General features: G+C 46.0%; 1 protein-coding gene across 2 annotated transcripts; it reads left to right on the top strand.

Annotated features, from left to right (window-relative positions):
* Positions 1-717: 717 nt before the first annotated feature.
* CREG1 (cellular repressor of E1A stimulated genes 1) lies at positions 718-14,989 on the top strand. 2 transcript variants are annotated; one of them, XM_010594933.3, is made up of 4 exons: positions 718-1,085; positions 6,127-6,246; positions 7,301-7,485; positions 12,293-14,989. In XM_010594933.3, exons 1-4 carry the CDS (start codon positions 726-728, stop codon positions 12,294-12,296), a joined length of 669 nt encoding a protein of 222 aa, XP_010593235.1. In that variant the 5' UTR covers positions 718-725; the 3' UTR covers positions 12,297-14,989. The 2 variants fall into 2 exon arrangements, with proteins under 2 accessions (XP_010593235.1, XP_023410003.1); XM_023554235.1 differs by lacking the exon at positions 12,293-14,989 and having other exon boundaries at positions 7,301-7,489.
* Positions 14,990-15,813: the final 824 nt, after the last annotated feature.

Below are 15,813 nucleotides of genomic sequence, written 5' to 3'. Positions count from 1 at the left end.
CCAGAGCGTCTTCAGGGGTTGATTTTTCAGTAGATCACCAGGCCTTTCTTCCAAGACTCCTCTGGGGGTGGGCTTCAACCTCCGACCTTTCAGTCAGTACCACCCAGGGACACAGCCCTGGGTGGAATAATGATCCCTCAGTGTCTGTATTTGGGGGACGACTGGAATAATTTATAAATCCTTGAACTTGGAAGCTTCTGCCCTTTCCTGCTGGGACCCTCGCTGCTCTGTGCTGTCTCATCCCTCCCCATCCCGCCTTAAGGAAGAACAGCTGATGGCAAAGTAAACAGAGAAGAGGAATATATGTAGAAAATGCAGCATTCCCTCTCAGATGCCAGATAATCCCTATCCAAAGACTGTGTCTGTCTGTCTGTCTGTCTGTCTGTGCGTCTGTCTGTCCAGGCTCTGCCAATTCCTACCAGTCTGATTTAGGCACGTTGCGTAATTTCTGTAAACTTTCGTTTTTCCATCTGTCAATGCAGTCCAAACCAAATCAGATGGAATCAACATCCCGATGAGAAGCACGTCGCAATCCTTGCGGAGGGACCGGTGGGGAGGTGAGAAGACGGATAAACAAACCTCACGGCCAACGGGCTGCGGGGCTGCTCGGGGCTCCGCCCACCCTCCGCGGCTCTGATTGGCCCCTCTCGGGAGGGCCGGGACTTGGGCGCACTGGGGCAGCCCAGGGCCGGGTGAGTCCCGTGACTGTGGCTGGAGGTGCCGCGATGGCGGGGCGAGCTCGCGGGTCGGCGCGCGTCCTCCTCGCCCAGCTGCTGGCGCTGGCGCTGGCCTTGTTGGCGCTGCTGGCGCCGCCGGCGCTGGGCCGGGGCGGCCGGGATCACGGGGACTGGGACGCGGCCGCGCTGCTGCCGCCGCTGCCGCCCCGCGAAGAAGCGGCGCGCGTGGCCCGCTTCGTGGCGCACCTCTGCGACTGGGGCGCGCTGGCCACCATTTCCACGGTGCAGGCGGTGCGCGGCCGGCCCTTCGCCAACGTCTTCTCGCTCAGCGACGGGCCCCCCGGCGCGGGCAGCGGTGTGCCCTACTTCTATCTGAGCCCTCTGCAGCTCTCCGTGGGCGACCTGCAGGTGAGCGGGCAGGGCCGGCGGCTCCCCGGGGAGGGCGGCCAGAGAACGAGCCTTTCTGCTCTGGTCCAGATTCTGCCTGGGACGGAGAGCGTGGCTCGTAGAAATAATTTAAACCTCACTTACACTCCCGCTTCTTCTGCCCCGCGCTGGCCAGCCGCGCAGGTGGGCGGGCATTTGCAGCTTCCAAGTTGTTGGGGCGCTGAGTACCACGCATTCCACACCCTCCCTCGGGCCTGGGCGATGCACGTGTGGCTAATTCTTTAGATATGTCACCCCTGAGTCATCGTGAGGCCTGCCCACCTTGGGGCACGGTGTCTCAATTAACTGAGCTCTTATTGCAGGTTTTATAAGGTCCAGAGGTTGTTGGTAGTCACGCACTCACCATGTGGGTCTTCCGGGTTTCTGTTTCAAACTCCTCCTTCTGAATTAAGAGCAAGAAGCAGCAAGAAGCTGATACACATCATGGATCGTTACGAGGATTAGGCCTCCTTTTGCGCCATGACTCCCTCAGTAGAGACCCCAGCTTTGGGGCCTGGACCAGGCATACAACAATGAAGGTCTCCAGATCTGGTGGACTCCTCCTGTTCCAAGGGGCGGGGGCGTCACAGCTTGGGAAGCTAGAGTCTTACGAAATCCAGGAAATGGAACCTGATTTGGGGGAGCCTCTTTTTGATAAAGATCCCGGATTTAAGGTTCACTGAGAAAGTACAGGAGCCTTAGTGGCATGGTGGTTAAGAGCTTGGCCCCTAACCAGAAGGTTGGCAGTTCAAATCCACCAGCTGCTCCTTGGAAACCCTATGGGGCAGTTCTACTCTGTCCTACAGGGTTGCTTGAGTCGGAATCGACTTGACTGCAGTGAGTTGGTTTGGTTTTGGGAAAGTACAACATTTTGATAGAGATAAGATGGAAGAAACCAGTATTGGATTAAGCACCTACCATGTGCCAGGCGGATCATCACTTTCCTTTCATTGCCTCTGTTTAATAACCCTTTGAGGTAGGTATTGCCATCCTCGTGCTGAAGAAGAACCTGAGACTTAGGTAGATAAAGTAACCATTCCAAGGCAAGTAGCCAAACCAGAGTTTCACCACAGGTCTACCTGCCCGCAGACCACAGGTCACAGACTAGTGGTCAGTGAGCTAAGCATGTCCTACAGACCAGTTTTCTCTGGTCCGTACAGAGCTCTGTTTTGTTTTAATAAATTTTAATCAGTTACATTTTAAAGTTGAGATTTCACTTAGAAATCCATATTTCTGATTTCTCTTGAAAAAATTGGAAGATCTAGTGACAAAAACTGCCCCTTTAGCTAAGGCCGATGAACCCAGGTCACCGTTCCCTTATTCTCGGCCTTCCACTCCTTTAGGCATTTGCTCAGAGCAGACTCATTCTACCCCACCAGTGGCTCTCAGCCACAGCTGCGCATCACAGTCACCTGGGGAGTCTGAAAAACGCAGTGCTTGTGGAGAAGCCGCAGCACTGCTACGTCGCCGATGGGAATGTAAAGTGCTGCAGTGGCTGTGGACAACATTGGCAAATCCTCAAGAAGTGTAACATAGAATCACCGTGTTGTCGTTGTTGAGCCCAGTTCTATACCATCTTCACGGTCATTGGTATGTTTGAGTCCACTGTTGCAGCTGGTGTGCAGTAACTTCCAACCTAGAGGGCTCATATTCCAGCACTATAGCAGACATTATTATGATCCCTAACGTTTTCATTAGCTAATTTTTGGAAGTAGATTGCCAGGTCTTTCTTCCTAGTTTGTCTTAATCTGGAAGCTTCGCTGAAACCTGTCCACCATGGGTTACCCTGCTGGTGTTCGAAATGCCAGCATCACAGCAACAGGCAAGCTGCCACAGTACGAAAAACTAGCATATGGGTGGTGCAGAATTACCATACGACCCAGCAATTTCGCTCCAAAGTATACACCCAAAAGAACGAAAGGAGCCACTCAAACAGACACGTGTAACCAATGTTCATTGCAGCGTTGTTCGCAATAGCCAAAGGGCAGAGACAACGCAAGTGCCCATCAGCAGGTGACTAGATAAACAAAATGGAGTAGTCAGCCCTCTGTATCTGTGCAACCAAGCATCAAAAATATTTGGGAGGGGAAGAAAGACTTTTTTGTTATCATTATTCCCTAAACAACACAGTATAACAACTATTTGCGTAGTATTTACATTGTGTTAGGTATTCTAAGTAACTTAGAGATGATTTAACTTATATAGGAGGATGTGGAAGGTTATATGCAAATACTGTGCCATTTTATGTAAGGGACTTGAGCATCCACAGATTTTGGCATCCGTGGGGAATCCTGGCACCAGTCCCTCACAGATACCGAGGGACAACATATAATGGAGTATTTTTCAGCCATAAAGAGAAGTGAAGTTCTGATAACGTATCACCACATAGATGAAATTCAAAAACGTTATGGTAAGTGAAGCAGGCCAGGAAAAAAAAAAGAGCAATGCCAAGGCATTATTTTAAAAACATGCTTTATAAAACAACAAATAGCAACACACTCCACCCCCCTCGAAAGCCAACAAGCAGTAAAGGGAGGGAGACTGAGAACCAGTGTTGTCTGTGATCGCGTTTAACCCTGTGAGGTGACCAGGGCTCGGTAAACACAGCTGGAATTCCTGCCTCCTCCCCAGGCCCTCAGTTCCCAAGTCCTGCTGGTTTTTCTTTTGTGTTCTTTGCTGTCCCTGTCCCTTTCCTCTTCGTTCCTGCCTGCTAACCCTGAATCTGTATCACCTCATGCCTGAAAGTGCAGAAAACCAGCTGCCTTCGAGTCAGCGCCAACTCACGGCGACTACATGTGTGTCCACAGGGTTTTCAGTGGCTGAATTTTTGGCAGTGGATCACCAAGCCTTTCTTCTAAGGCACCTCTGGGTGGACTTGAACCTCCAACCTTTTGGTAAACAGTCGAGCACGGTGACCGTTTGCACCACCCAGGGACTAAAACTACCGGAAGAATTCTTAAACGGTCTCCTTGTCTGCCTCCATCCATCCATCCTCTCCACCCGCCCCCCCAGACTTACATTAATAAACCACCCAGCCTTACTCTCTGCTTAGAACCTTTAACTACATCCCTCTGCCTAGAGCTGCGGAAGAATCACCTGGTGTTTATTGAAAATGCAGATTCCAGGATTGGGAATGGAGCCCAGGAATCAGCATTTTAACAAGCTCTGCAGGTGTGTGGCTCTTGGAAAGACTGGCAAGCACTGGCTTACAGAATGCAATCTAGCAGGTCACCTTTCAGCCAAGTAATAGGTTGGCTTGTAAAATAAACAGTATCACCCATGACTGATGTGTTCCTTACACAATTACGTGTGTGAACCAAATGGTCAACAGTTACCCAAAGGCAAAGGTAAGAAGACAAGGGAAGGGAAGTAAGATCAAGGGAAACAGAACAAACAATTGAAATAATGAGAATGCTGACATATTGTGAAAACCATAACCAAAGGCAGAGAACAGCTTGTTAAAGGGGAGCCTAGTTTGCTGTGTAAACTTTAACCTAAAACACAAAATATTATTTTTTAGAAATATATATAATTTAGACATTTTAGCTTGGATTTGAGACCCTACATCTCCCTCCCCGCCACCACCCCCGCCCCCGCCCTTCTTAAAGCCTCTCTCAAGCGAATTGGGTTTTTCACTGCCCTCAACCGTGGCTTATATTTTCCCAGTTCTGTGTTTTTGCAGTCACCATTCTGAACCTCTAATATGTCTTCCTGTCTCCCAATTCTGAGTATTTTATACAACTCCCAGTGGTTTCTAGATCACTCCAGTCTGTGTTGACCTCTCCTGATGCTGAACCATTCATTTGGCAATTACATACAGCCTTTTGACCTCCATGTATCATTATTTTGCATTATTTAAGTTTGGTTTATATCTGACTTTTCAACCAGATTATAAACTCACAGAAGGAAGAGACCTTAAACTTTTTTTTGGAGGGGGAGGAGCATGATTCCTGTAATGTCTTGCATAATAGTTTATACACAGAAAATATTTAACTGTTTCCAAGGTGGTTGCTTTGGAACTCACCATTTTGGTGGAGACTGTGACCTGGTGCCATTTGCCACACAGAACGCTCAGAGTTTAAAGAGCTAAATAGCCTGAAACGCAGCGTGTGGATTTTGCTATAATCTGTCAACAATGCCTTTTAGGAAGCCGTTTATGAATAAAAAGGAATTAGGAACTTTGCTTGCTTTATTTTTTTGAATCTGAAATAAGAGTCACTCTCTGCTACTTGAGCAGTGAACAGCTTCTCCAGTTTTGAAATCGCAGGGCCGTTTCTGCTACCATAAGATAACCCGGCGGCGTGACTCAGCTACTTTTTTTGCTGACCTTCTGGTTGAGCAACTGTGGTATATTCTATGTACTAGTTTCCTCTTAGAGTTGAACCCGTTAGGCCTTTCGGTGAAGGCTACAGACCAGCCTTGAATTTGGAATATACTGTAATTATAATTCTTCAGACATATATGGAACAAATTTAGAGTTTGAGGGGGAAAAATGTGTGAAAATAGTCTGACTTGTTAGTTGCCCTTGTGTCATGTGACCTTTGGCTAGTAGTCTAGTGCTTAACCGTTTGTACTGCCCAAAACCCAAACCCCATTACTGCCAAGTCAATTCTGACTCATAGTGACCCTCTAGGACAAAGTAGAATTGCCCCCATATGGCTTCCAGGGAGCGGCTGGTGGATTCGAACTGTCGATCTTTTGGTTAGCAGCCGAGCTCTTAACCACTGTGCCACCAGGGCTCCTAAAATACATATACTTCCTAGAGTCAGTGATTTTTATATATGAACTTCTCCCCTACCCCACCCCCACCCCTTTTTTTTCTGTTGTGGTAAGAATTTACAGAAAAAATCAGTCTCTGTCGAAGTAATATTTTTCCTCTGAACAGAACGTGATTGTTGTAGAATTCATTGTGTCACGGAAGAACAGTCAAGCTCTCAGGGCATAATGTATGCAACTTGGTGAAATTTATTACCTCTCCAGAGACCATATGTCACATGAGGGTGTCTTCATTTTCTCTGTACAGGAGAATCCATATGCTTCGCTGACAATGTCTTTGGCACAGACTGACTTCTGCAGGAAACACGGGTTTGATCCCCAGAGTCCCCTCTGTGCTCACATAATGCTGTCGGGAAGTGTTACCAAGGTAAATAGTCACCCTACGTGACGAGAGACTGGCTTTAAAAGGGCCTCATCCTGTTAACAACGAAAGATGAAATCTCTTGAGAGTAAGATGAAGTGGATTTGTGACTGAGTTGCAAAGTTAGAATATATTATTACGTGTAAAGTGATTCCATGGGAACTAAAGGTTTTAATCAATTGCATTAATATAGATATTCAGTGAGGTATTTATGAGGAAGGCAAATACTTCCTAAAGCCTAGCAGCCGTAACAACTATAAATCTCCTGTTTAAAATCACTCTTGCTAAGGAATATCTGCTCAGCCAAAGCCCCAGTATACAGTATTTCCCATGTCTGGGCTCCTGGGCTCCATATTTTGAAGTGGCTCAGAGCAGAGAGAGTATTAAGTAGGCCAGTGAAAGCAGTGTCTGTTACTACAAACTGGAGCAGAATTTAGACCATCCTGGTGAGTGCTCGAGGAAGAGGCTGAGCAGACACCACAGCTCGGATCTGACTGCCAAGCCAGCAGATTTGCTCTTGACCTTGTCAGTCACCAATACCTCAGATAAGTTTTATGTATGGTCTGGAAATTATATGTAGACACACCTGGGCACTGCCAGGGAGAAAGGGGGGGAGCTAGAAATGCTCTCGGGTCCACTATTCTGCTTCTAAAGATCGTTGTCCTTTGTGAACAGTCATCAGGTGCTCAGGATCTGTGTGTATAAGTCACGCACGTTATGGGATAAACACGAATGATAAAGTCATACGCACAAGTAATATTTTGTTATAGGACCATGTGCCAGTTTCTCGGGTGGCTCATAATTATTGTTTAGCAATGAAAACCTGTGCTCACGACGGCTTCCCACATCTGTTTTCACCAACATTTGAAATTTTTAGTGCTCTCAGCTTTTCTTCTAACTTCTTTTAGTTTTTCTTTCTCTTGATTCCTTAAGCTTAAAATAGGATTTACAACTAAATAAACCTGTAGGATTTGTAGAACGCTAGAATCACACATTCTTAACAAACAAGAAAAGAAAATGTCAGTGTGACGAGAATGTTTATTTCACATATGTCCTTTAGGTGAATGAGACAGAAATGGATTTTGCAAAGCATTCCCTATTCACTCGGCATCCTGAGATGAAGACCTGGCCTTCTGACCATAATTGGTTCGTTGCTAAGTTAAATATAACCAATATCTGGGTCCTAGACTACTACGGTGGAGCAAAAATAGTGACACCTGCAGAATATTATAACGTCACCTTTCAGTAAGTATTTACACATCTTTCATCTTTCTGGCAGAGGGCAGTGGTGGGTCATGGTAGAATTCTCACCTTCCATACAGAGACCTGGGCTAGACTCACAGCCGTTGTCCCTCTAAGCACAGCCGCCACTCATCTGTCAGTTGTTGTTGCCAGGTGCCGTTGAGTGGGTTCAGACTCATAGCGACCCTGTATACAAGGGAATGAAACACTGCCTGGTGCCTCACAATTGTTATGCCTGAGCCCATTGTTGCAGCCACTGTGTCAGTCCATCTCCTTGAGGATCTTCCCCTTTTTCTCTGACCCTCTACTTAACCAAGCATGATGTCCTTCTCCAGGAACTGATCCCTCCTGATAACATGTCCAAAGTATGTGAGACATAGTCACACCATCCTTGCTCCTAAGGAACTGTTTGGCTGTCCTTCTTCCAAGATGGGATTTGTTCGTTCTTCTGGCAGTCCACGGTATATTCAACATTCTTTGCCAGCGTCTGTCAGTGGAGGCTTGCATGTTGCTGTAATGCTGAGCAGGTTTCCGTGGAGCTTCCAGACTAAGACTAGGAAGAAAGGCCTGGCAATCTACTTCCAAAAATCAGCCCATGAAAATCCTGTGGATCACAAAGATCTTATCCCATTGTACATGGGTCACCATGGGTCAGGGGCCAACTCACTAGCAGCTAACAACACCACCACCTTTCTAATAGGGCAGCTATCATTAGTGGTCCTCAGCTCTCTAAGGCAGGGAGTCTTAACCTTCTCATGTGTCAGGGACCCCTGGGCAGGCTGGAAAGCCTATGATCCTTCTTAGAATAATATTTTTTTAATGTGTAAAACACATGGGATTACAAAAGAAACTAACTCCACCGAAATGCATTTATAAAAACGTATTTTTTTGATGTGTGATTTAATAAGACCTGGCCGTGAGTCTATAACTTTACTTTCAAAGTAGTGAGGACTATAAATGGTATTTTAAGACAGCTGCAATAACTGTAACCTTACATGAAAGTAAACAAATAATTTCTTTTGTAAGGATCAGCACAACGCTGGTTCCTATGAGGTGGAGGTTAAAGCGGCCCCAAACATCCAACTTTTCCAAGCTGCCGTCCTGCTAACTTTAGCTACTCCCTCTCCCCTCAGCACTTTCCCTTCCATCTTTGGGTTCCCTAATTTGCTGGAACTTCTTACAGAACTCACAAACTTTAGGAAGGAAATGGCTCACGTGGTTGTGGAGGCTGGCAAGTCCCAAATTCATGGGTCAGGCAGAGGCTTCTCCCTGGCCCTCAGTCTCTGCCCAGAGGCACTCAGCTTTCTTGCTCCTAGGGCAGGGAAGCCCATTGCATCGTCTCCTGCCGGTCTCTCCTTCCTTGGTGGTGGTGGGCTCTCTTTCTGCTCTGGAATTGGTTCTCTTTTAGGGTAAAACTGACCAATTTTCTTGGTGAGCCACAATTATCTTATTTACACAGCCCACCCAGTCATCTGGGCGGGAGTTACAAGACCATGGCGAGAAAGGCCATGCTAAGTAGTACATCACACCACCAAAAGTATCTGTGATTTCTGTAGGTGACAGTCACAGATACATGAACACCACTGTGGTTTTACCGCCTCCATTCATCATTGAAAGAAATGATACATTTCAGTTAGATCTGGTGATCTACTTCTGTCAAGATTACAGCCAAGAAAACCCTTGTGGCACTTCTACCCTGTCACATGGGGTTGCTATGCGTAGGAATCGACCTGACAGCACCGAACACCACCAACCAGTTCTTTTGTCTGGGAGCTGGCTGGGCTTAAAAAAAAAAAAAAAACAACCCATTGCCATCTAGGTAATTCTGACTCATAGTAACTCTTAATCCTCTGTAATTTATAACATACTTTCTACTTGTAATGACTGGCGGCTCTTGTTTGGGGAGATTGGGGTGAAGATGCTAACCTATGTCTGTAGGTCGTAGCTCAATGCTTGACTTAAATTCTTAGCATTTACTTATTCTGAGCTACTGACTCTCCACCATGATTGTAAATTTTGTGGAAACAAACATCAGGTTTTATTATTTTTATCCCAGTAGGAGCCCTGGTGGCGTAATGGTTAAGTGCTACAGCTGCTAACCAAAGGGTCGGCAGTTCGAATCCACCAGGCGCTCCTTGGAAACTATGGGGCAGTTCTACTCTGTCCTGTAGGGTCGCTATGAGTCGGAATTGACTCGACGGCACTGGGTTAGGAGCCCTGGTGGCACAGTGGTTAAGCACTTGGCTGCTAATCAAAAGTTCGGCAGTTCAAACCCAGCAGTCATTCTGCCAGAGGAAAAACGTGGCCATCTGCTTCTGTAAAGATTTACAGCCTTGGAAACCCTATGGGGCAGTTCTACTCTGTCCTGTAGGGTCGCTGTAAGTCAGAATTGACTCTGCAACAGTGGATTTGGTTTGGGTTTTTAGTATTTTTATCCCAAATAAGACAGTGTGTGGCTCAGAGCAGGCTTGTTTAGTAAGACTGGCTGATTGCTGGGCGGATTATTTAAATAAAGCAAAGACTCTCAAGCTCCTTCTTTGAATAAAGAATCCAATATCAGAGTGTTTATTTGCCCTAGGCAGGGCTTTGCATCAGTTTGGTCTGGTTGGACCCCCTGCTGAGAATTTCCATTTCTGACACGTTTCCTGGGTGATTTCTTCTGTATAACTTCCCGGGACTGTGTTAGAGAAGCGGGTTCTCTGCAGGAGGTTGAGCCCGATCCAGCCGGAAGCCCTGGCTTCAGAGCACACAGAAGAGAGACAGGCTGGCGGTCCTCTCACGGGCGGACGGAGCCATCTTTATGGGAACATAGGGGCCGCAGTCACAATGTTGTTACCTGGGCAGCAGAGCTCTTGGAGGTTAAGGTTACTTTCACAGGAGGTAATCTGCTGTCTGTGTGTAAATAACATGCTCAAAAGCAGCGTTTGCTTTAATAACAAGTAAAATTCAGTGTCACCACACTGTTCTCAGCTCCACTGTTATCATGCAGATGATGAGTGCTTTTTGCAGCTCTGAGGTAAGAGGGAACATTTTCTCCTTGTCCTTCTGAGGCGTGGGCCCTAGGCTGGGCCAGGGTATGACCCCGTCTAGAGTCGTAGGAATGCCTTAAAACTGGCCTGTGTGGTCCAGTGCCTCTGACTATCAGTTGTCCATCTCAGAGTCTAGAAGTGTGGCCACCCTACCCCCCCCCCCCGCCCCCAATCTCACCCATCCACCCGGTTTGCCACCAGAACTGTTCAATAGTCACGGGAACATACAGTAATAGCTTAATATCTGTGAGTGCTGAGGGCCTAGCCTTGTGGGACAACCACTCACACAGCCTCCCAGGCATTCTGGAGCATCCCCAAATTGACCGCCACCTTGCTTGGTTTGCCAAGACAAGTTTTGGAAGATACTATTTCTCCGAATACCATGAAGTCACCTGCATCTGAACTCTCTTTCACTCAGATGGAGTCTTTTTGGGAAACATCAACACAAGGGCCACTTTTTAGGGCTACTTACAGATCATCCCTGACTTACAACAGGGTTCAATTCCAATGAGTGTTGTAAGTTGGTTCTGACATAAGTCGGATATCTCATTGTTTTGATTTTTAGTTTTCATTATTACTGCCTTTTATTATTAGTGCCTTTATAAATCCGATCTTTATTTGTCTCTGGGGGTTGGCAAGAGAGTGATAACATCAGCAAATAACATGCTACAACATTGTATGTAGTATATATTACTAACAACAAAACCAAAGCCACTGCCCTCCAGTCAGATCCGACTCGTACTGACCCCATTGGCTATAAATCTGTACAGAAGCAGACTGCCACATCTTTCGCCTACAGAGTCGCTGGTGGTTTCGAACCCCCGACCTTTCAGTTAGCAGTCCAGCATTTTAACCACCGTGCCACCAGGCTCCTTATTACTGACGATATGATGTACCAAAAAGGGAAAAAAAGGAACGTACTGGTGACCGTCCTTTTTTTGTCTTTTATTTATTTTATTACAATAAGATGTACCAAAAAAAAAAAAAAGACTGTTGTAAGTGAGGTTTGTTATAACTCGAATACATCGTAAGTCAGGACTACTTGTATGGCTGTTTGCCCTAATGTTTGACCGGGCAACGTTTTGTTCTGTTACGTGTGTGGTCACCATACATGGGAGCCAACTCGGCTATGGCCCGCAACAACTAACCCTCATGCTTATGGCCCCCTCTGCTCTCAGCTGTGTTGGCCTTTCAAACCTTCAGATATTCTCGAATGCGATAACCGCAGCAACCACAGGCATGGGCTGGTGGATATTCCACCCCAGTGGTGTTTACTGAATGAAGTGTGATGTCCTGGGCCACCTGTGTCCAAATCATATTTGGAGTGAGGGATGCTTGTTACAATGAGGATTCCTAGGCCCCACTCTAAACCCATTGAAACCAGGGCTCAGAAATCTGCATTTTAACAAGCTCGGGTAATACTCCAGTACGCTGCTGTTGGGTGCCGTCGAGTCAGTCCTGACTCATAGCCACCCCATGTGACAGTAGAACTAGGCCATGGAGCTTCCTAGGCTGTAATCTGTACGGGAGCTGATCACCAGGTGTTTCTCCTGCAGGGCCACCAGGTGGGTTCAAACCACCAACCTTTCAGTTAGCAGCTGAGCACCTAACCTTTGTATTACCAGGGCCCTTCAGTACACTAAAGCAGCTGAAATTAACTCAGAATCGTAAACTTTTAGGTCAGATGTTTCTGTAGACCTTCCCTAGAATGCATTCCCTTTTGAGCTTGTTCAACTCAGCTTAACGATATAATAATTCTTCCCTTCTCCTCCGCTTTCTAGGTGAAGCAGAATGTGGCAAATGGAACCACACCGGTGAGGCTTCTTGGGATGCCTCAGACAGTTGTAAAGGGCTTCACGTTTTTCTACGGAAAGTTTCCCAAAAGATTAACCAGTTTTCCTTCACACGCTGGTTTGTTTGCTTGCTTGCTTCCTTACCAAATAGAGTTGGACTGTTCCGGTTTTGTTGGAGGATGTGGTTCTTACTTTTTCTTTTCTTTTTTTTTCATATTTTGAAGCCATTTTCATAGAGAAATGTCTTTTATTAAGATCAAAGAAGCTATGTTCCATCAATTCCAAGTATCTTTTTTTCTAACAGTGCTCCTTAAAGAGGAGCAAGTATCAGATTTCGCTTGCCCATTGGCATTCGAAGGTACTTGTTCTTTACTCCTGGGAGCTGCCCCGCTCCGGGAGGATGCCTGAGCCTGGCGCAGAGGGGTCGGCCCTGTTACAGAGTGCCTGAATGAATCTTGCCAAGACAAACATCCGTGAAACACAGGTGGCGCTTCCTGCTCATGGTCAACTTATGGCCAACGATCCTGGGTGTTGTTGATCCAACACAGGACGAAAATATTTTTCATTAATAACTTTTTTTTTTAATTTAAAATCTGAAGTGATAATAACCTAAATAAAAAGGAAGTTCAGAAGCTTTTCCTGAACTTGATTTTCCCACCTGTTTTTTTTTTTTTTTTTTTTTTACTGTGTAACCATTCAGCACACCACACACGTGCACACACTCGCGCTTTCTCTCTCTAATTTTTTAGCCCCAAAATGAGGTTGCAAAAGAAAAAGAAGGTAGGGATTTTTGTGCATAAGTGCTGATCTTCTCATATAGGTAGAGTTAAGCCACACGTGGACTAGCTTCAGCCAGGGTCAGAATCCCGTCTTCCAACCACTCTCCATAGCTTTCCTAACTCTGTGGCTCTCAGCAGTTGCTAATGCCGCTACTCATTTCATCGGAGGGATAATAACATGGCTTTAAAAAGTTACTTTTCTTCAGAAAAGAAGCGATTTGGTTTTGTTATCTCTGTACGTGATTTCAGAAGACAATGCAAGATTCCTCTTGAAAAGTCGTGTCAGGAGGGATCCAGCCACTGAGTTCTTTAATGGCTAAGAGAAAGGAAGTTGAATGTCAAGTCATTATGCTGGAAAACTACAAACTGAACTGAAATCCAGCAAACAGCCTCTGTTTAAGAAAAAAAAAATTATTTGTATTGCATTTAGTAAAATGGGTTTTCTTACTCACAGTATAAATGACTAAAGGTGTTATTTTCATGAAACGTGTTGGGTTCCTTAAACATAGAACTTTATTACACTCTGTTTCATTGTCTGCTGTCAAAACCCTTGTTTTCTGCTTTTTAGCATGTTCTTAAGAAGACAGCCATTGGCTGTTCGAAAATTGGAAACAAAAAATGCCATTAGCATAACCATTTCCCATTAGCAAAAAGCTCATCGCATCCTACATTTTTGGGGAGGAGCACAACCAGCCTGGATCACCTGTCCTGCCTCGGGGCCTCCAGTGCCAAGGTCCCTGGGATTGCATCAGGTCGAGACATCCGTCTGTTTTATTTGTTTTTCCTTTACCCACATATTGCACGTTTTCTTTTTAGCCTTTGATGTCACATAAAAACATCTACATTCAGGTAAGATCCAGTCATCATACAGAGTAACCCAAAACCAAACCCATTGCCATCAAGTGGGTTCAGACTCACAACGACCGTATAGAGCAGAGTAGCTGGTAGATTTGAATGGCAGACCTCTTGGTTAGCAGCAGAGCTCTTAACCACCTTACCACCTGGGCTCCAGTCTGGAGTGTGTCACTGTTATATCTTGGTTGGCCACCAGAGGGCACTGTAGACTACTTTTTGTGCAGGTGCTGCTGGCCGGTACAGCTGTGCTAATCAAAGTCCCACAACAGTTCCTCTAGGATGGCCTAGAGGGAGTGACCTTGGGATACAGGTAGCCCAGCAAGGGCACGAGGAGAAGAGAGGCATGGTTTTCATATTGCTGGTGATGGGCGTTCATGGATTTATACCTCTCATGCACGCTGTCTCCCATCTGGCTTCTGGTCCGCCTGAATCACACCGACTGCAAAACAGGGACAGACCTCTGGCCTTAGACGGGGGATGACTGCCTTCAAACGGGGCTGGCTTTGGCCCAGGGAGCAAGGCAACAGGTCCTGGTCAAGAAAAGACAAAAGTAGAAAGAGGGAGTGGCTGAGGAGTCTGAAGCTAGAGAGGCCCAGATCTGTGCCCAGCTGGTCCAGGCCATTCATCTTCACTGCAGCGTGACCAAGACTCAGACCTCCTTCTGCCTTCTAGTCTAGGTTCAGGTTCTTTGCAGGTGTGTAGTAGGGTGGAACAAAGTCCTGTATGAAATGAGGGAGGTTCAACTAAATGCATATGTATCCTGACTGGAGGTTCTTGATGTTGCCTTCTTGGTGGTGATCAGACTGAAGGTCACTACGTAATTGAATAAGAGACTGTACCTTCTGCGGCAAGTTCCTTCGGTTCTAGTGCTAAGAAATTTCATGCTCTACTTTCTGTAAAGTGGGTTGGTCAATATTTTTTAGGTGAATTGCAAAACCGTCACTTGAAAACCAGGGGTTCTATAAAATTTTATTGAAGGAGGCAATTCTAAGTCCTTTTTGCAATTAAGGAGGGTGTCAATGAATAAAGCTTTAATCTTTTTCTTATTTTTTTCGTTTGTCAGACTCATTTTTTTTTCCTGGTTGTCAGACTAATTTATTTGTGCAGAAAATGTGAAAAATAAGAACTTAAAAATCTGTAACCTTACCACCCAGCATAGCTGCTAATATTTTTGTGTATTTTCTTCCATGAAATTTTAAAAAATAACTGAGGTCATACTGTATATTGCTTGTGTATCTCCTGTTTTTCACTTTATGATAAGCTTGTTATATAGCTGCAGAATATTTTACCAGCTGGTTCTACCCAGGCTACCAAGTAATGTCTGTATTAGGACTCCTTGTTGCTAGTGATAGACACTCAGCTCAAGGTGGGCTCTTGTTATTGGGTGCCATTAGTCAATTCCGACTCATAGCGACCCCATGTGACAGAGTAGGCCTGCCCCACAGGGTTTTCTCAACAGTAGTCTATGGGAGCAGATTGCTAGGTCTCTCTCCCATGGACCCACTGTTTGGGTTTGAACTGCCAGCCTTTTCAGTTGGCAGCTAAGTGCTTCACCATTTATACCACCAGCCTCAACTCAAAGTAGTTAAGCAAAAAGGGTTTATTAGTCTCAATTTTTTCCTTTAGGATTTGGTCTTCATTTCCTGTTACTTCCTGGCTCCTCTTTCCCTGGTTTTGGCTGTAATACTTAGTCCTTGCAGCAAGCAGCCTCCACACAGAGAGGGCGTATCATTCTCAGGAACAAGCAGGAGTCCCCTCTGTGAAGCCAACAGGGTCCTAGCCATTCCTGAGTTGTCGCTGTGACGTGGGGATGGGATGCTTTCGTTGGCCAGGACTGGGCCATGTGCCCTTCCCTGGAGTTGGGGGTTCAGTCCA

Source organism: Loxodonta africana, chromosome 3 (assembly GCF_030014295.1).
Source record: "Loxodonta africana isolate mLoxAfr1 chromosome 3, mLoxAfr1.hap2, whole genome shotgun sequence".
In the NCBI taxonomy this organism is placed as follows: domain Eukaryota; kingdom Metazoa; phylum Chordata; class Mammalia; order Proboscidea; family Elephantidae; genus Loxodonta; species Loxodonta africana.
This window is presented reverse-complemented; position numbering and strand designations above follow the sequence as displayed.